This window comes from Notamacropus eugenii, chromosome 1 (assembly GCF_028372415.1).
Source record: "Notamacropus eugenii isolate mMacEug1 chromosome 1, mMacEug1.pri_v2, whole genome shotgun sequence".
NCBI lineage: Eukaryota > Metazoa > Chordata > Mammalia > Diprotodontia > Macropodidae > Notamacropus > Notamacropus eugenii.
The window spans coordinates 240431883-240452383 of NC_092872.1; the positions used below are offsets into that span (position 1 = coordinate 240431883).

The following is a 20501-nucleotide window of genomic DNA, read 5'->3' on the forward strand; positions in this document are numbered from 1 at the left end:
ACATCTCTCATTGTGTCCAGTATAGATAAAGAATGCATGGTTTTTCAAAATCACTGTTGATTGTAACATCTGGGAAACAATAATTGTTGGCACAACTAATTTTACTTTTTGTACTTAAAAAATGATTAGACTTTTTGATCATGACTGTGAAGTAGCACAGGTACAACCAGTAGTAGTCATGATTTATAATAGATTGCTGCCTGTGTTGCCAGACAATAGTGGAAGGAGCAGGGATTTGAAGCCTGGCCCTCTTCCACTTGTTATCTCTGTGATCTTAGGCAAGTTGTTTTCCCTCTTGGAGCATCAGTTTCTTTATCTCTAAAATGAAAGATCTGAACAAGGGTTCTAGAATACCTTCCAGCACATTTGGTTGTCATTGGGAAATGCACATGGTCTGGAAAGAATGCTAGATGGGGCTTCAGAGGGACCTGCCTAGGTTTTAATTCTATCTCTGTCCCCAGGCGACCTTGTATAATTTCCTCATCAATAAAATAAGGGAATTGGTTGGATTTGACTTAGTATAAGGTTGCTTCTGTTCTAAAATTCTATTCTGTAATTTATTGGAACTAATGTTTCCAGATCATTTACAGAGTAACTTTAAAGTAATTCAATTTTTTTGATATGTTGTTTGATTTGGCTGATTTGTTTTCTTTTCCACTTATAAAAAATGTTAGAAGGTGTGATGTAAAAACAGAGGATATGTGATACAAGCAGTTGTTTAAGCTGTTTAGGCTTCTTGTGGATTTTTAAAATATGTAGATACTCCATCCATTAAGTGAAATCCGTAAGCTAAAATCTTAAATCATTAGGAAAATTTGCAGCGTACATTTATTTAATCCTCTCAGCATTCCTATGAGGTAGGTACAGCAGAGTTATTATTTCATATTACATATGGGGAACCTGTGCCTTGGGGTGATTTGATTACACAGCTGATGCCTACAAAGATTTGATGCAGGGCCCTCCCCTCGTTCACAGTTTGGCTTTTTACCTCTTTGTCAATTTTGCAACCTTTTACTTATTTTCTTGATCATTTCTAAGAAAACGAGAGTGCAGTTCACCCAGCAGACTCATACCACTGAATTTTTTTAAAAAATTGATAGTATTTTATTTTTTCCCCCAATTACATGTAAAGATAGTTTTCAATTTTAATTTTTATAAAATTTTGAGTTCTAAATTTTTTCTCCCTCTCTCCTCTCCCCCTCCCCAAGACAGCAAGCAATCTGATACAGGTTATACATGTGCAGTCATGTTAAACACATTTCTACATTAGTCTTGTTGTTGTGGAAAAAGAATCAGAACAAAAGGGATAGACCATGAGAAAGAAAAAAAGTGAAAATAGTATGCTTAGGTCTGCATTCAGACTTCATAGTTCTTTCTCTGGATGCGGTTAGCATTTTTCATCATGAGTGTTTTGGATTTGTCTTGAATCATTGTATTGCTGAGAAGAGCTAAGTCTGTCATGGTTAATGATCACACAATATTGCTATTATTGTGTACAATGTTCTCCTGGTTCTGTTCACTTCACTTAGCATCAGTTCATGTAAGTCTTTCCAAGTTTTTCTGAAAGCTGCTGTAGCTCTGAATTTTAAATAGATATAATATTTTCTCTTTTTCTCTAAATCCTTTTCATTCTCCAGTGGAGGATGTTCCTTCTGCTCCCTCCAACTACTGAAGAATTCATCTTTTCTTTCATTCTGTAGTGCCACTTCCAGTCTATCCTCTGCTACCTAGTTTGATGTTGCATCCTCTCTTTTCAAAGTAAATACATAGCATCATCTTCCTTGTCATTGACTTACATCCAGAATAGTTACCAAGCCAGAGCTTGAGAGTTGCAGAGTGTTGAATCATGACAAGATCCAAAGTCTTATACATGGAGCTCTTGCCTTTGATCATATTCTCCTTACCTTTCTAATTACCTTAAGTCTCCCCCATCTACTTGTTGCCATTGTCATCATCTTCTTCTGGCTTCACTTGCCTCCCTCCCTGGCATAGATATGAGCATCAGCTGTGTTCAGCACTGCCTTCGGATTCCTAGAGAAGGCTGTTCCCCTGACCCTCTGGTGCCTTGCCATACCCATTACTGCTTGTGGTTGTTTTAAATGCCTGCTTCTGGGATGGTAAAATCTACTACAGAAAATAATGAAACTGTTTGAATCTATGGTATATTCATTCATTCTGTCACTGTTGTTCTGGATTTATTTATTTCAATAAGACTTTTTCCCCACAGTGGTGGTTGCATTAGACACACTTACTAAGCTACAAATTCTAGCCCTTCACTTGTAGCAGACAGTCCCATCTCCTACTTTACGTGAATCAGCTGAAGGCCTTCTGTTCCATGCTTCCTTTCATTTTCTCTGAAAATGTTTTGTCACCACACCATTCTTTTCAAAAAATTCCTGTTTTTATTTCTTTTCTCATGCCTACTTATATCCTTTTCCTTTCCCAAGGTTCCACCTGAATGCTTGATTGAACCTTCATTTTTTCTTGGAAATTTATCAGTTACGTCCTTTTCCTTTCTGTCTTTTATCTCTTTCTCTACTGAATTTTTTCTACTTTCATTTTTGAGAATCCCTGACCCTGAAAACATTCCCCTGAACCTTGCTTTCTTTTTTCTTCCTTCCTTTTGCTCCTTATACTTCTATTTCACTACCCATTCATCAATGCCTTTTGCATGCTGGTTCCTCTTCCACGTGCTCAACGGATTTCAGCTTTCATCACTAAACAAAAACTTTGACTAAGAAGGAGAATGTACTCTTACCTCGGTGAGCTTTCATGCTACTGTTTTGCATTTAATTTTCAAAGAATTATACCAATAAATACCAGTTCAATAAATATCAGTAGCTTGTAGGAGCTCTTTATGTTGACCCTTATAAAAAGTGATGATGTTTCAAAAAAAAAAAAAAAGACTGGATTCATACAATGGATATGCATCTTGTAGCAGGAAAGATTTAGAAGGAAAGAACTGAAGATGGCTGTTTCTGTACAGGGTTTGGTCTCTTGTTTTGGACAGTTTACACCTTGAGTGTTTGACTTGGGATCCTGTACTTTTGAAATCATTTAGTCTTAACAGTGTTAATTTGAAGATGGCGAAATGGGAAAACGGGGAAACAGGCCCAGGAGGTGACAGGTAATAAGTCACACACTCAAAGTGATAGGATTTCTGAGCCTTAGAACTAGTGCTGGAGAGGGTTTCAGAGGCCATCTAGTCCAGTCCAGACATTTTACAGATGAGGAAACAGACCCAGGATTAAAGAGGAACAAGCAGCAGAGGCAGAATTTGAATCTCTGAGATCTGGCTCACTACAGAGTCCAATTCAAATCTTTTAACTCTAAATCCAGTGCTCCTACTATTGTATACTGCTGCTTATGTATTCTAGAGAAACACTCATGATATACCAGCATCCACCAGACTGATTTGTGTATGTTGGCATCAGATTGAAGAAGGCATTGAGCTGGAACAGGTGTTTCTGTTGGGTATTTGGGGACCCTTGGCTTGCACTCAGTCCTGAGTTCTCCAAATTTCTCTTCAAACTCCACTTTTTAGTATTCCCAGTGACTTTTTTTTTGGTACTGAGAACACAAATGGTGATATCAAAAGTCCTTGGTTATTTCAGGGAAACAGTCTCTTAAATCCTTAACTGCCTTTTAGTACTTGCTGGGTAGGTCCAAAATAGAAGAATGTATCTTCCTCTACCACCCATGTTAGTTGGAAATGACTGATAGTTTCTGATTGTCTCCTAGAATTCAGGGTTCATTTTGTTGTGAATTATAAGTATTCTTTAAAATAATTTTCGTATTCCTGTTTTTCTGTGTTTTAAAAGTTTGAGTTGTCATAATTATTGCCACCACAAGAAAAAGTGTTTTCTACCAATAGGAAAGCTTCCTAAGTATCAGACTGTTGTAAAGGAATAAAAGGATCACAGATGAATGTTTCATTGTGCTTTCAGCTCATTCTCTGCTTTCACTTTCCCCCATTGTCTGAATTTTTCATTCAGAGGGAGTTTTAATTTCAAAATAAAAATATTTAAGGAGGTGGGGAGATAGAATATAGCTAATAATATTCCATAAGATTCTAATTACCAGAATCTACAAAGGCAGAATTTATTTAATGAGATGGTCGTGAAATTCCAGCTGTTAATCATTGTCTCAATGTCTGCTGTGGTTGTCCTTAAGTGAATGCAAAGTTAATTGATACTCAATGACGATGTAAGTGTTCTATTCCATTGAGTTTATCAGTTAGCCTTTCTTTTCTAAGCATGAACAGTAATGCCAAAACACTTCAAGATTTTCCTGGCTTGATCTTTTTTACTTTTACAATAACATTGTAGTTCTTGTAGGATTATGTTTTTTTTCTTGCTTTTGCGTTTTCCATACCGATGCAAACTTCCGAGTTCCTCAGATAGAATGAGCTAGAAGAGGTCAAATAATGTGAGAGAAGTAGAGCTGTTGACTTAGTATGTATATGATCCACATTCTGAGATTCTCTTTTCTTATATCTTTTCCCTTTGCACCTTCCTAGCTCCAGCACATTGTGAGTGATGAGATTTGTGTACAAGTGACTGACCTCTACTTGGCAGAAAACAGCAACAGTGCCACAGGTGGCACCCTGAATACACAGACCTCTCGGACCCTCATGGAATCCACATATCAGCGTAAAGCAGAGCAGCTCATGTCTGATGAGAACTGCTTTAAGGTGAGAGCTCTTCATAGGCTTAGCATTCCTAGAACTGGGAGCAAGAGAAACCCAATTAGAGGACTCAAGTTTGATTCACTTGAATGATTTGGGAAATTGACAGTTTGGGGAAACTGTCAGTATAATAATACTAACCTTTTCATTTGTATAGTGCAGAACAGCTTTAGAGTTTTTACACAGATCTTACTTAATTCTCGCTTTTGCCAGTCTTGATCACCCATCACTGTTACTATTTCCCTAATTTCATATCCTAGCACTGGGAAAGATCTTATAAAGATCATCTCTGGTTCAGTCCCAGACTTAACATGGGACTGTATCAGATAAACCTCAGGCTAAAAGAATTTTTCCCTAATGATTTATTGAAAGAGTAGGATAGATTTTGTTTGGATCTAGATATATCCTTAGGCATAGGATCAAAATCTTCTGCAGCTGTCCTTTTGAGCGAGTCCATTCTCACTAGTAGGGTTGTAAAAGAACATGTCTACATGTCATTAATCACTGTATTTGATTTTTAGCATGCAAAGCGCTTGGACTTGTTCTTACCTATATGTTGACCATTTGGTTTGAGAAACTTTGAGGGGGCAGTCTCTTTCTGACTCACTGGGTGATGAGCTTCTTTCAACATCTTCATGCAAGTCAGCACATGATTTTGCTGCCCATTGGGTTCATCTTGTTCCTTCAGTAAAAGTTTTGCTGTTACATTCTTAGAGATAAGAAAAATTGCAGGTAGTAAAGTTGGATCTGAACTATTGAACTTGACCAGTGAGATGTTATTCCATATTTTAAACATTCTTCCTTATATCTTGCCATTAACTGCCAAATTTTTTCAGTACTTTCTTTGTTATCTTTTTTTGAGTGTGTGCACACACGTGTGTGCACGTGTGTTAGCGTGCCATCACCTGGCTTGTAAGTAATCTTTGAACTCCAGCACTCTTCCTTTATCACAGATCGCTTCACCTTTTGAGATAGTCCATTGCTTAATTTTCTGTTCTTCTCCCTTGTAGCTCATGTTCATTCAGAGCCGAGGGCAAGTTCAGCTGACAATCGAGCTGCTTGACACAGAGGAAGAGAATTCGGATGACCCTGTAGAGGCAGAGGTAGGACCCCCTCACTGAGAGGTCCCAGGCAAGACCTCATGTGTTCCTATAGAAGTCAGTGTGCGTTGTGTTCTTTCACTGAGACTACCATGCTCTTATTCAGGATTGCCACATGTCACCCTAGGTTGTACCCTGAGGGCCTGTTCTGGTCCTGTGGCATGACCCTTGTCCTCCTTTCAGCCACCAGAGCTATCACACTTTGTGAGAGCCCAGCACGGTGAGGTCATTCCACTGGGCAGTCATAAGGTATAGGTTTCTCCCATCAGACTTTCACTAAAGGGCAGGCTCCTCAAAAGATCCTTTGGGCTCCATTGTTTGGCAGGAACCATGTTCCAGCTCCGGGACCTCTTCTGAGCTTTTCTTTTTACTTAGTTAATATCAACCCAGGATCCTGCCCTACTCAGAGGGTACACTGAGGAAAAGGTTCTGTAACCAAGTACTCAGTGCTAATTGGTTAACTCAACATCCTTTATTGTCTTTGAATTTGCCTTTCCAGACCGAATGGCCAGCCAGACAACCTTTATGAAGCACCTACTCTGTGTCAGACCTTGCTGGGCCTGGGGATTCAAACAAAAGGAGATTGTCCTACTCTCAAGTGGCCTGTATTCTATAAGGGCAGATACTGTGCACCGAGTTACAGACACCCAAAAATAATACTAAGGGGTCCTGGAAAGGTTTCTAGAAGAAAGTGATCCTTAAGCATTCTTGAAGGAAACAAGGGATTCTGAGGGGCTGAGAAGTGAGGAGACAGCTAATGTGGAGATGGAAGTCCAGTTTGGCTAGCTCCTTCAGTTTAGAAGGGGAAGAATGAAAACAGAAGAAGGTTGGGGCCAGGCTATGAAGAGTTGGGAAAGCTAAAGAGAAGAATTCAACAACAAGCCAGCATTTATAGCCCTTTAGGGTTTGCAAAGCACTTCATACATGTCATTTCACTTGATTCCCCACAACTCTGAGGTAGCTACTATAGTTATCACCATTTAGCAGCTGGAGAAACTAAGACTGAGGGAGGTTAAGGGACTTGCCAGTCCACATAGCTAATAGGATTCTAACTCAGAACCTCCTGCTTCCAAATCTGATACTGTATCTGCTGCACTGTCTGACTGCCTCATCCTCGAGGCAATAGGGAGCCACTGGAGTTTGTTGGGTAGGGAAATGCTGTGGTTGGTGTTGTGCTTTAGGAAAATCACTTTGGAAGCTGGGAGAAGGACAGATTAGAGAGGATGAAACCTGGAGGAAGAGAGACTAGTTAGGACCTAGGCTACTGAGATATTGTCCAAAGGAAATGACTTGGAGGCAGGAGCTACGCAGTAGATGAGTGCGTAGAAACAAAGCATTCCTTCTCCTGAACAAACTTAATTCTCCTGGGGGAAATACCGCAGTGAAAAAGACCAGTTTGTACTTGGGAAGGAAGCAGCCATTCATCAGGAAGAGCAAGACCAGCTTCCTGGGTGGGAACTCTGCCTCTCCTCTCTGAAACCTTCTCCAGAACTTTGACTTGAATGAGGCACACACTAGGTTTGCCATGTGGATTTCCACACTTCATCGTGTTATTTGTTTTCATGGATATGGGTACTGGATTTGGAGTCAGAGACCTGCACTTGAATCCAAGTTCCCTTTTATTTACTGTCTCTGTGAGCCTTTTTGAATTTATTTATCTGTAAAATAAAGCTTATTTACAAAATCCTGTGCAGTATGACCTTACTGACTAATGGTCAAGCTGCTTGAGGGCATGGACACATCATGCACATCATTAATATCCCCTAAGGAATAAACATGCTTAAATGAAGTGATTCTTCTAGTAGTTATTCTCATGTCATGTTCTACCTTCATGGGAGGGGCTCCTCATTTAATTTTCATAATGTGAGAAGAGGAAAGTTGCTAACGGCAATATTTTCTGTCACAACTAATTATGAACATTTTTGGTTGTGTGTAGGCATTCAATTAAAATTTTGAGATGTACAGAGTTTGGACTTTCTAGAATGTTTATGAAGTTAATAGCAGTTACATTTGAATGGTGATAACCTTTTAAAAATTTTTTCTTTTGTATGCCACTTACAGCGATGGTCAGACTATGTTGAGCGCTATGTAAACTCAGATACTACCTCCCCAGAACTCAGAGAGCATCTGGCCCAGAAGCCAGTATTTCTGCCAAGGTGAGTGAAGCTTGTTGTGTCTGGTAAAGAACAAACTTAGACTGATAAGAACAGATGTAATTCAGGTTGTTGTTGTTGTTGTTTGTCCTTTGTTCTCGAAGAGAACCATGACCTCAGGAAGGTGATGCCAGGACTTGCAAGTGAATTGGTTCTAAGAGAGGGAGGGCTGTGCACAGTCACCAACCTTACTTTCTCCTCCAGAGCCATCTGTGTCCAGTGGCCAGATATAGATTAGGACAACTGGGATGGCCCAGGATGCAGTGGGAGACTTTGGCCTTTTAAGCTAAGCTCTTTTGGAGTTGTCACTTTGGCTGTTTAAGAAGTGAGCCAAGGGATGGCCTCTTTAATAAAAAATTTTTAAAAAATCAACCTAGGAGAGGAAGATGCTCAGGGTTGTTTTTGACCTAAAGGGAAACAATTAGTATCTATATTCATAGGGCAGGGTCAAAAAATAACCGTTAAGTGGTGCTTGGGCAGGGAGCTATTTTTGACCAGAGAGCCAGAGTGAATTTTAAGGTATGATCTTTAAGAAAGAAATCTAACCAGTAAACCACAAGGTTTCAGCCATTAAAATTTACTTTCCTTTGGGCACAGCACCAGTACTCAAGTATAAGAGATAGTTGATAAGAGAGGAGAGATGTCATTCAGGAATGTTGTGAAATTGAAGCCCTGAGACATCTCCATCCTTATTATTGAGCATAGAGCCTCAAAGTATAAATTTCATCTGAGTTTGGGCTTCCTGGCTTTTCCGTCATTAGTGACCTTTGGTGTTTGGCATTAGACAGCCTGTCTTCAGGCTGAAGCAAACCTGGGCCCAGTGCCCAGGTAGCCTGTCCAAATCTGTTAGCAGGACAAGAGCTAATCCTAGCAGGGCTTCTTTGCTTTACAGGAATCTAAGGCGTATCCGTAAATGTCAGCGTGGACGGGAACAGCAAGAGAAAGAAGGAAAAGATGGAAACAGCAAGAAAAGCATGGAAAATGTGGAGAGCTTGGATAAGTTGGAGTGTCGATTCAAACTGAATTCTTATAAGATGGTCTATGTGATCAAATCAGAAGACTACATGTACCGGAGGACGGCTCTGCTGCGTGCTCAGCAGGTGAGAGCAAAAGACCCAACAGCTCAGGTGGCTTCCTCCCCTCTTCTCCTTCCCTGTGCAGGGTGACTGGTCAGCAGAATCCTGAAGGTGGTTTCCCAGCTTCCTGGTCTCAGGAGAGCTACTGACGTTATTCCCCTAAGCCCTGCCATTCCTAATTCTCTTCCTCCTCCAAGTCAGGGGAGTGGGGTGATGGATGGGGAGAAGGTTCAGAGACAAGCGAGTGGAATGCCTTTGGTGACCCTCTCACATAAATCACTTGGTCTTCTTAGTCTTCACTTCCCTTATTTGTATGGTTAAGAGGTTGAATCAGATGAGTTCAAATTTCTTTCAGCTCTAATAGTTTGAATCTGAGTCTGAATTGGGATACTATTTATCGATTAACATTTATTTTATCATTGTAGCCAATACCCTATTGAGCAGTAATGACAATATGGAGACATTACAAGGCACCTTGGAAAGTTTCCCTTTGAGGGCTTTGGCTGACATTTCTTTTCTTTTTATAGCATTGGCTAGATTTGACCTAGCCTTCCTTCCTTTCCCCAGCCCCCCCAAATTTATGAATTTATTTGTTTTCAGTTTTCTACAATCACTTCCTTAAGTTCCAAATTTTCTCCCCCCTCCCTTCCCAATACTGCATGCAATCTTATATGGGCTGTACACATACATTTCTATTAAACTCTTTTTTCACATTAGTTATGTTGCATAGAAGAACCAAAACAAATGGGAGAAAGCATGAGATAAACAAAACACAACAAAAGAGAAAATATTCTGCTTCATTTTGTGTTCCAACTCCATAGTTCTTTCTCTGGACGTGGATGGCATTTTGCATCGAGTCCTTTAGAAATGTTTTAGGTCCTGTGAAAGACTAAGTCTTAGATGAAATGAGCAGAATCAGGAGAACGTTAGGTTTGTGCACTGTGGCTGTCACTGTGTATAATGTTCTCCTGGTTCTGCTCATTTCATTTAAGCACCAGTTCATCTAAGTCCAGATTTTTCTGAAGTCTGCCTATTGGCACAATAGTATTCCATTACATTCATATACCATAACTTGTTTAGCTGTTTCCCAATTGATGGGCATCCCCTCTATTTCCAGGTCTTGGCCACCACAAAAAGAACTGCTTTAAGTATTTATGTACATGTGGGTCTTGGCTGACATTTCTAAGGCGGGGAACAATTGTTTATCCAGTACCCCCATTCACAGAGCACTTTGGGAATTCTTGCACAGAAATGGCATTAAGGGCAAGCAAAACAAGTGGGTGGAATGCTTTGTTGAATAGTTAGTGAGGGTCTTTACCCCAACTGACCTGAGCTATCATGGAGCAGATATTGCTGTCGAGAACTCTGGTCAGCACTTTCTGTTCTGATCTGGGGTGTGAGGTTTCTTAGAAGTGAAGGTTCAACTTAATATTTACGAATGTTTATGCACTAAACTCATCTTTTGCCTTCTTGTCAGTCCCATGAACGAGTAAGCAAACGGCTGCACCAGCGGTTCCAGGCCTGGGTGGACAAATGGACCAAGGAACATGTAACCCGTGAAATGGCAGCTGAGACCAACAAGTGGCTGATGGGTGAGGGGCTGGAGGGCTTGGTGCCCTGCACCACCACCTGTGACACAGAGACCTTGCACTTTGTGAGCATTAACAAGTACCGAGTGAAATACGGCACAATATTCAAGACGCCGTAACTTCCCCAAAATGGATGTGTGGCGTGTGTGTCCCCGCGCATCAAGGATTCAAGCACGATGCCTTTCAGACCTCACTGTGTCTCTGCAACATGGCCACCTGACTAGTGTGCAGCTGGTGCAGTCTCTCCCCAGAGGGCTAACGTTTGGGAACATGGATCCTTTTTAAACCTAAGCTGGGACTTCTATTTCCCAGGGGTCTGGAACTCCAGGGTGTGCCCTAGAAAGGGAGGGAGGGTCCCTGCTAAGGATCATGCAGGCATGGACATATGGTTTTGCTCGCCCACCCCAGCGGTGCTGAGCCCTCATTCCCTATGACCTGGGCATTGAATGAGCAAACCGGACACTGTATGTGCTCAACTGAATGGGGTGCATTTGGGAAGATTGGTAGGAAAGAACTTTAAAGTTCAGAGACATTCTAAATCATGAAGCCCCCTAAAAGCAGATGTCATTTTCTTTGGGTCATTCACATCCATCCAGATCACCCACAGGGTCATTGGGCCCTGTAGTTTGGCTTTGGGAGCATCTGTGGATTTGTTTCTTGATGATTGCCCTGCCTCTCATGCCTTCCTCTCTTGTCTTCTGGTCCCTGAGCTCCTGACTCACCAAGGTCAAATCAGTTGGTCCTTTTTAGCTCCAGTGGAACTGTTTTGTACCTGCTTATTTACTAGTCTAGCCTAGTGCCATCCACCAGCTTTTCTCACACACACTCTTGCACACAGAGAAAGTTTTAACGTGATTTCCCCCCCTTCTTTTTTTGTAAATAATGTACATACTGTCAATTTTTTTTTATTAAAGGAAATATGCTTTGATGTGCTAGCATAACTGTTCTAGCTTCTTGTGTACCACAGTACCGGGTGGCTTCAGATTTAGTCTTTACAAACAGATGTACAAGACATTTATTACACTTTTTACCAAAGGGAGTTACCGTTGTAGTGCTTTTGTGTGAAACTTTTCTTCCCTCCCCCTCCCCCTGCTTTTTTTGTAATAAATAAAGCTTGCTTCTTACTTGAGGAAAACATTTTCAACCCCTGGTCCTCCTAGAAAGATACTGTTTAACACACAGTTTTGTCAAACATTGCCAGTTCGTTGGCTTCAAATCCCAAAGAGGGAAATGTGATTTTTGCTTTAAATGGTCAAAACTGGGACATACAACGAAGCAGTTCAAGCAGCCTGTCCCCAAGGTAAAGTTTCTATCTTAACTTTTTAAAAGAATGAAACTTTATTCTTTTGGTTAACCGTTGGATCTGCTTTGTCTTCCAGTTCAAAACACCTTCACTTGGAGGAAGTTGTCAAGCTATGCCATTTGATTGTGTTCATTTATTTTTTCCTTCACAGTATTGGGGAGTGGGGAAGAGAGGGTGAACATCTTAAGTACCAAACCAGTATTTGAAAGAACTTTCTTGAGTACATGTGTTTGTGCCCACAAGTATATTACTCTGTGTGTGTGTGTGTGTGCACACGTGTGTGTGCGCGCATTCTGTGTGTGTATGTGTAGAAGTGAGGAGTGCTTGTATAAAAAGGGGGCCAGGGAGTTAGAGAAATTTTGTGATATAATTCACTAGCAAAAATTACAAATGGGATATATATATATTTTTTTAATAATAGAAGTTTAAACCTGTAGTACTGGCAGGTGAGTGATTGAGGTTTTTGAAGTGGTCAGCCTGGACTTCTGAGCCAAGATCCACACAAACACTAGAGTACCTGGCCAGGGTGCTTTAGTATTTGTGTAACTTTTAGCATCTTGGCCTTGGAGCTTAACAATCCTCCAAGAAGTAGGACTGGTTGGGGGTTCAGAATAAGGGACAGGCCTCTCTGTGCACATGAGATTTTTCTGTTTTTATTTTATTTAAAATATCTTTTGTCTTAAAAATGTGGGCAAAGGGGTGCAGGTGGAAAGAAGATGAAGTGGATCCACAGCGTGGAAGAAACAACCCCTCCCAAATGCGTCATCTGATAGAAAAGTTTGAGAAAGGGATCTGGACTTTGGGGTGGACTGGAGAGCCTCCTGCAGTGAGAAGAGAAGGATGGTCCAGGGAGGGAAAGGGGAGGTTGGTGGCACAGATCATCAGGAGTGGCTTGGAATAAGGCCCTATATCTACTCAGGAAGGGGCTTTGGGGGTGTGGCATACCCCACACCTGATTTTTTTTTATAAGAACATTTTATTTTTAAATATGTAGATAACATGAGGAGGGCTTGTGCAAGCACGGGTGGGTAATACATTTGACTTCTTCATTCCTCCTGATGTCTGACATTGGAGCACCAAACTTTGTTCCCAGCCTGTAAGATGAGAAAAATTTTCCTTTTATTTTAAATCACTTTTTGTATTCTGTATTATGACTTTGACCACCTTTTCATGTGATTTCTATAAAAAAAAATGTTGTAAGCTTGACTGTAGTGCAGTATTTCCATTAAAATATCAGGGCTAAGTGTGGTGTATATATATAAATTTGTTTTCTGATTTCCTAATAGGGAGAAAAAACTGCTTGTGGTGGTTACCTTCATTTAAATTCAAGTGAAGTTGAAGTTGGAGGTTTCTATGGAAAAACTTGCCCTTGAGTGGCCATTTCCATCCCCAGACATCCTCATTTTTTCAGGTTAGGGAAACATTCATGTAATGTATATCTAATGTTATATTTGGATTATTCCTTAGAATTTCAAACTCTTGCTTTCTGGTCTTGGATAGGAGTTGGACACACGCAAAATACACTTCATAGAAATCAGAAGAATGAGTCCAGTTTGTTGAAGAAAAAAGCATCCTCCTGCTCCCCATTCACACATGGAGAATGTGGGAACCAGTAGATCAGCTTTGTTTAGAATAGCTTTGTTTCAGCAAATCAAGGGAGAAGAGCTACATTTTTCTGGTGAAAAACCTGCGTTTCTTAAAAACGTATCATTTTCATGATGCCTACTTCTGTTGAAGAAAAGAGTCTTTTTGAGTTTTGATGGTTAAAAAAAACCCAGTCCTCTAGTGGCCAGCCTTCCTGAATTGGTGCCATCTGGTCCTTCAGCAGCCTAGCCTATATTCAGTCTATTTTGGAAGGAATTGTCAGAGGTTGCACTCTGTTAGCAACAACAACAACAAAAAAAAATGGTCAATTCTCCATGCCATGGTTGAGGGTGTTAACAATACACTTTCCTAAAATAAAGAAAAGATTTGTTGGGCAAAGAATGAAAATTAGATACATCAGGTACAGTATGTTTGCTTGAAATAGCATGGGAAATAGTGAGGTGCTCCAACTTAGGTGGAGTAGTATTCAAACCCATCTGCAGATCATATGTTTAGCATTACTTCATCTGTTTTGAGCTGTGTTTATTTCATAACACCATCCATACATAGATACTGGAAAGATTTCGTTCCGGAGCTAGAGACCTCCTATCAGATACCAGACACTTGTTACAGGTACTGTTGTGCAATTAACCTTGGTGGAGAGGAATTCTCATCCTCAAGTGTATCCACTTGACCTACTTTGACCTGGGACTTGACTGACTGAACCTGTGGAAGCCAGGGTGGAAGGCCTAAGTACCAAGGGGCCAGGCTAGTTTTGAGGTTTGTGTTCAGTAAACATGGGAGAAAAGGTGAAAAAAAGAAAAGGTCTGAGGACAAGACTGTCATTACTTTCATAGCATAGGAACTTAGATTTGAGATTTAGAATTAAAAGTGTGGGGAGCTGGAAATGACCTTAAATATCTCCTATCCCTTTTACAAAGAATGAAACAGGATTAAGTAACTAATTAATAGGTCATATACATCTATATAGTGATAAAATAGGGGCTAATCCAGGCTCGGCATATAGTAGGATATAGATAAAAGGGATATGTTGGCCACTTGCGTTAAACACCAAGTATGTGCACATAGATTGTAATGGGCCTTTAACGATATGCTATTGTAGAAGCAGAGATGAAAAGAATAAAAAAGGCTTGTTTTCTCATCAGTCATCTTCAACCTCCAATACCAGCCTTTTGCTTAACTGCTTAGGTGACATTTAATCATCTGGCACTGCCCAATTCCCAGGTGACTAATATGTAGAAAAGGCTGCCCAAGAACAGATTTTCATTTTAGGCCCCTTCTTAGATTTCCAACCTTTGTTAAAACTGACAGACATCCAGAGAGAAGCCAGGACAGTTTAGGCATACTTTAATGGAAAGAGTATGAGATGTGGGTTAATAAACCTTCCTAAGGCATTTAAATACTTGCTGAATTTAGACCATTTTACTACTACTTTCAAGTCCCTCATCTATAGAATAAGAATGATTTTAATCCCTGCCTGTCCGTGGGGATGTTGTGAGGGACAGATGAGATCATGGGTTAGAAGGTGTGCTGCAAATAGCAGATATTGCTACAGTATATTATCTCCTTAGAGGTTTAAGTGCTATGTTCAATGAAGCCTTGGAATGCCAGAGGAAGGGAGGGAAGGTTGAGCTTTCCACTTTTGACTTTATTCAATCTTGGGATTTTTAGGAATCTTCCAGGTCATCTAGGCCAGCTTTCCATTCTTACCCAATAGAACAAGAATCTTCTCTATATCACAACAGATGGAGAGTTCTGTCACAACATACAGACACACATTAGCTACCTCACATCATTCTTGTGTTGAAGAGTTCTGATTATTCAAAAGGTCATTTTTACATTGGTTATCAGAAAACAAGCTATTCTGCCCCTCTAATCCTTGTTTTCACCCTCTCGGGTTCCAAGACTCTAAACTCTCTAAATACATTTGAAGACAACTATTCTGTATAATCCAGGCCCTTCCCTCCCTCTTAGCCACCAGCACTTAACCTCAGACTAACATCTTCATCCAGTGTTGTGCAGTGGAAAGAATGCAAGACTTGGAGTTGGAAAAATCTGAATCTAGATTCCTAGCTTTGTGTGAGAAATTCACTTCTCTGGTTCCTTCAAGTTCTAAGCCTAGAATTCCAAGAAATGAGGAAGATCATTCCTGCCTTTTCCATATCACAGAGGAGCTGTAAAAATATATGCTATAAGCCTCTATCCATTCTTCTGGCGAAAGCTGGCCCTTCAGCTTGTCCTCTTGCAGCATGGAGTGGAAGGTACTATGTCTACAATAAGGGATTCCTTTCTCCCAGCCCCCATTAGGTACTTTTGGGTTATTGACATCTTGTACTTTGATTCCAAAACCCCTAGTCTCTCCTGCCCTGAAGATGCCATGTTAACGATAAAAGGGTCCTTCCTTCCCAACCCCAACATCTCATACTTTGCATTCTTACTCTGAAACTGCCTGAATAAGTCATTTTGACACCAGCCAGGGCTTTGACTGAACCTGAGGAGAGAAAGGGAATATTCCAGTTTTTAATCCAAGGAGCCGGTGGTACACCTGAGCAGTTGACAGGTAGGTTCCAGTAATGTCACAATCTGTGCAATGGCTCCTACTCGTACATGCTAACAGTTGGGTAGCACCTTGGGGATCTGATGCCTTCATCCCATGGATGAGAAAATCCAAGCCTGAAGGTGACGATGAACCCTAGCCCTTGAGCTCTGGGTGGAGACCGGAGGAAATGCACATTTCTTGGAAGAAGAAATTCACCACATGAGAGGTCTGCAGGGAGAGGGGGCGTGTAGGTGCTGGAGAGAGAGCCCGTGGGTAGCTCAAATGAGGCAAGCGGACCGCTCTGAGTTCTGGCGTTTAAGACAGACCCTGCTGTAAGGACTGGCCGCCAGCCCTCCCGGGGCCCGGAAAAACGAGGGATTTCCAGAACCACAGAACGCTTAGTACCTTAGGAAGCCTTTCAGCGCGGCCTCCTGAACAATGAGTTGGATCCCAACTCATTGGGAGTCATATGCAACGTGGCCAAGTCGCTCCACTCCATCTGTGTTCAAACGTGTGCCCGGCACCAGGATACAGGGGAAGCCAAGGGCCCTGTCCTCAACAAACACACACACACGAAGTGGGAGATAATTAGAGCGGCCGGAGGAACGGTGACGTGGGCAATAGGAAGCCTTCCTGCAGAGGGGGAGGGCCCCATGCCCTTCGAGAGCCGCCCACGTGTAACTGTCCGCTAGGGGCTGACGTCCATCTGGAACCCGCAGCCTGGGGTCCGAGTTGGGGTCCCACCTGCCCAGCTACCCGGCTGCGAGGTGAACTGCACACCACGCACGACCGCGGGGGGAAACAGGTTCGTGCTTCGAGAAAAGCACCTCCGCTTACGAATCCACGGGCCATGATTCCACGTGTGCACCAAAGGCCCCTGGCCGGGCGGCCTCCCCTCATCCCCGGGTTCCAGCACCAAGCAGCAACCCAGAATGCGCTCCGACTCCTCGGGGGTGGAGCCCAGGTAGGGGCGGGGAGGGGCGGGGCGGGGGCGCTCGGAACCTTGTGGACGGCACCGCCCCCTCCAGCCCGCGCATGCGCGCGCGGGCCTGCGGTGGGCCCCCTCACCCTACCCCACCACCAAGCGGAAGGAGCCGGCTGACGGCAGCCATTGCGGCTGCGGCGATGGCGGCGGCCCCGGCCTTGGTGCTGAAGAACCGGCGCACCACCTTGGAGCGGGTGGAGAAGTTCCTGTCGCCCCTTTACTTCACCGACTGCAACCTGTGGGGCAGGTGAGGGCCCGAGCGGGCCTGAGGGCGGGCGACCCGAGGTTGGGGAGGCCAGAGCGGACTCCGGCCTCCCCTTCCGGGGCGGGGGAAGGCTCCTGCCGCCCCACCCCCACCCCCTCCCCGGAGCGCCCAAGAAATGCGCGTTGTCCCGGAGCAATTTCCTCTCTAGGACCCCGGCTACTGGTGACGTCAGGGCAGTCCCGCCCCGACCCCGCCGGTAGGGGCGGGGCAAGGCCCGGAGAGAGGGGGAGGGGCAGAGCTGGGGCTGGGGCCCCGTCCGCGAGTTGTAGGGGGCAGCGTCTTTGCCGCCGGCCTCCGTTTCTCCATCTGTAAAGCCTCCCGCCCCTTGGCGGTCGTAACCCCGGGCCTCCAGACCTGGAGGGGGCTCCCGTCACACCGCCGAGCTTAAGTGGCCGGCCTTGTGGTCCATTTCAAGTCCGGGGCCCCCGAGGTCACGGTGGACCCAGGGTGCTGGAGCCCGGCGGGGGCCGCGAAGTCGTCTGGACCAGTGGTCTGCAACAATTTGTGTTCAGCAGTTTTCAGCCAGAGAGGTGTTGTTAACCCCGTGGGTAATTTAATGTCCTCCCAAAATTAAAATTTACATATGTAATTATAAAATGTAAAATTATATTTCACCTATAGTGATGTAAACTCTAAATATAAAATTATACATGATTGTTTCCTACCTAAAGTGCCATTAAGGAATTTTTAGCTTGAATACCTCTTACCAACTTTGCAAACATGTAGTGAACCACTAAGTGGATGGTTCCAACTGTCTTGGCTCCCCTCCCAAGGATTTGGCATTAAGTGGAACAGTAATAAGAACTTATAATTCTATAGTATTGTAGCGTTGACAGTGCTTTATGAATATTTCATTTCATTGAACATTGTGACAACTCTGAGGAAGGCATCACAATTATTTTCCCCTGTTGACCAGATCTGTTATGTGCCCACCAAAGACAACACTACTGGCCCATGCTCTCTCGTTCTGTGACTTGCCTGCATATTTTTCCAGAGATTTTTCCATAGACATTGTATCCAATATGCGCAAGGCCTTCCTCTAGGTGTTTCCACGGTCTATGAACATCAGTTCATCACTCCAGCTGTCCATTTGTCGTCCCTTGCCCTGGATCCATGATGAACAAACAGCCTGTTTCCTTTGTTGGTCACACATCTTCTGGGCAATAGCTTTACCTAGCTTTTGACACAAACTTGTTTATTGTTATTACCCCGCAGCCTACTTATGCCCGTCACTCATGTCTCCATGGTATTTTGGACCACACATGGTGTTGATTGTTCAGAGATTGTTCTATTCCATGAGGAGGCAGCATGTGTGGTAGAGAAAGTGACAAGCTTGGAGTGGGGCAAGATCTGACTTCAGAGCACAGGCCTGTTGGAAAGTCCTTTACAAACTCTAAAACACAGTATCAGTTATTCTCATTTCCTGATTTGCATAAGTTCTAAAACATTAGTGGAAGAATCTTGGAATTAAAATTATATAGGTTTGGGATTATTGGGGAGGTCTTATGGTACAGTGGAAAGACTGCTGAATTCAGAATGAAAGGACCTGGCTCTGCCACCATCTGCTTTATGAATTGGAGCATTTGGAGTAATTTCTCCTGGACGTGTTTTCCTCATCCACAAAATAAATATGGGGTGGAGTGGGTGGGAGGAATAAACTAAATGGCCTTGAAGATCCCTACCACCTTCAAATTTATCATTTTTATGAGGGCACTGTGCAATTTCCCAAAAACAATGTTCTGTCTCTCTCTCTCTCTGTCTCTCTCTGTCTCTGTCTCTCTCTGTCTCTGTCTCTGTCTCTCTCTCTCTCTGTCTCTGTCTCTCTCTCTGTCTCTCTCCATTCAGTTGCATGCTATGAGTCAGGCAATGAGTGATCTTCCTCAAGTTGATTTTTCCTGTATACCCTGTTAAGGTCAACTCCTTTGAGGAACTGGGGATCTCATTTAGGGATCTTTGTAGCTTCCACTGCCTTGATATCACCCACATATAGGAACATCTGTGACAGCTCACCACTCATACAAATGTCCTTTTCTATTTGGACTCTTTCTTCAATGTTCTCCATGACCACGATTTGGTCTAAATACTTCTTTCCAATTTTCTGTCTTGTTGACACTGATAATCAGAAGATCCTTAAGCAAAGTTATTTTTGTGACTGATTCTTCAAGGAATCTTGTATAACCTTAACCTACAAATAAATGACATCTTGGGTAGGAAGAACATTTCAGGCTATATTTTGCTCTACTGAAACATACTTTTTCATTGACAAACACAAGGGCATCTTAAATTCTAGTATCTTTGTATAATAATACAAAGACTGTGACTGATGATATCTGCTGTAGAATATTGTTTATAAAAGCCTCCTTATTCTCATATTTGAATCAAGGATACCCTTGATATATATGTAGATAGTGCTCACAAAGATTTTATCTAGATGAGAAAGTAGGCATGTATAGGTCAGTAGTTATTGATGACAGTAACAAACTTGCTTTTTGTCCTCACTCATTCAGTATCTTCCCCTTGTTCAGAGCCCTCAAAAATTGATCCTTCAGCACTCTCAAAATTGTGTTGCTTCCAGAATGGATTTCCTCTCTGGTTACCTGGTCTGGTCCAGCTGTTCTTCATATTTTTGTCATAGGATTATAAGATCCTAAACTTAGAACAAAAGGTAATTTATTGACTAGGATGAGTTGGGAGCCAGTTTATATTAGCTTACAAGAGCTGATTGTTAAATTTCAATTCAGTAAACATTATGCCTCTGCTATGTGCTAAAGACTATGCTAAGTGCTGTAGATAAGAAAAAGACAGTCCCTGCCCTCAAGGAGTTTACAGTCTGAAAGAGGAAGACTTACACAAAAGGAGGCAGAAAGTGGGGTACCATTGAGGTACCATGAAGTACCTGATGCTGGAGGCATGATGTTCTGTGGAATTGAAACCCAGCCAAGCTGCTTGTTCCCTGGGAAGTTCTGAAAGTTCAGAGCCCTCTATAAAGGAAGGCTTTGGGAGGAGTTTGTTGCTCTATCCTTCAGTCTTCCAGGAAGAGAAGAGAGGCAACTGAGGGAGTTGAAAAGGTATTGAGTACAAAAACTGAGTCAGTCTGCATAGGAATGAGATTTCAGGTGATCACCTTATCCTGGGGGAGGCAGTTCCCTAGAGGGAAAACTAAGCAGAGACACTTGATAGATAATGGAGAATTACCTGG

General features: G+C 42.5%; 2 protein-coding genes across 8 annotated transcripts in view; both read left to right on the forward strand.

Moving 5' to 3' along the window:
* SIN3A (SIN3 transcription regulator family member A) overlaps positions 1-11742 on the forward strand; it is a 71891-nt gene extending 60149 nt beyond the window's left edge. For all 3 annotated transcript variants that reach the window (XM_072628300.1, XM_072628299.1, XM_072628301.1), the window contains 5 exons: positions 4520-4693; positions 5698-5790; positions 7849-7943; positions 8833-9040; positions 10494-11742. In XM_072628300.1, the coding sequence (XP_072484401.1) occupies positions 4520-4693; positions 5698-5790; positions 7849-7943; positions 8833-9040; positions 10494-10724 (801 nt within the window). In that variant the 3' untranslated portion in view covers positions 10725-11742. The remainder of the gene's footprint in view (positions 1-4519; positions 4694-5697; positions 5791-7848; positions 7944-8832; positions 9041-10493) is intronic.
* A 5339-nt stretch (positions 11743-17081) lies between these two features.
* Positions 17082-20501, forward strand: part of MAN2C1 (mannosidase alpha class 2C member 1) — a 40942-nt gene continuing 37522 nt past the window's right edge. For 2 of the 5 annotated variants that reach the window (XM_072628302.1, XM_072628303.1), the window contains exon 1: positions 17082-17284. In XM_072628302.1, the coding sequence (XP_072484403.1) occupies positions 17088-17284 (197 nt within the window). In that variant the 5' untranslated portion in view covers positions 17082-17087. Of the gene's footprint in view, positions 17285-17567; positions 17847-20501 lie in introns of those variants that run through there. The other 3 variants (XM_072628304.1, XM_072628306.1, XM_072628305.1) reach the window with 3 other exon arrangements.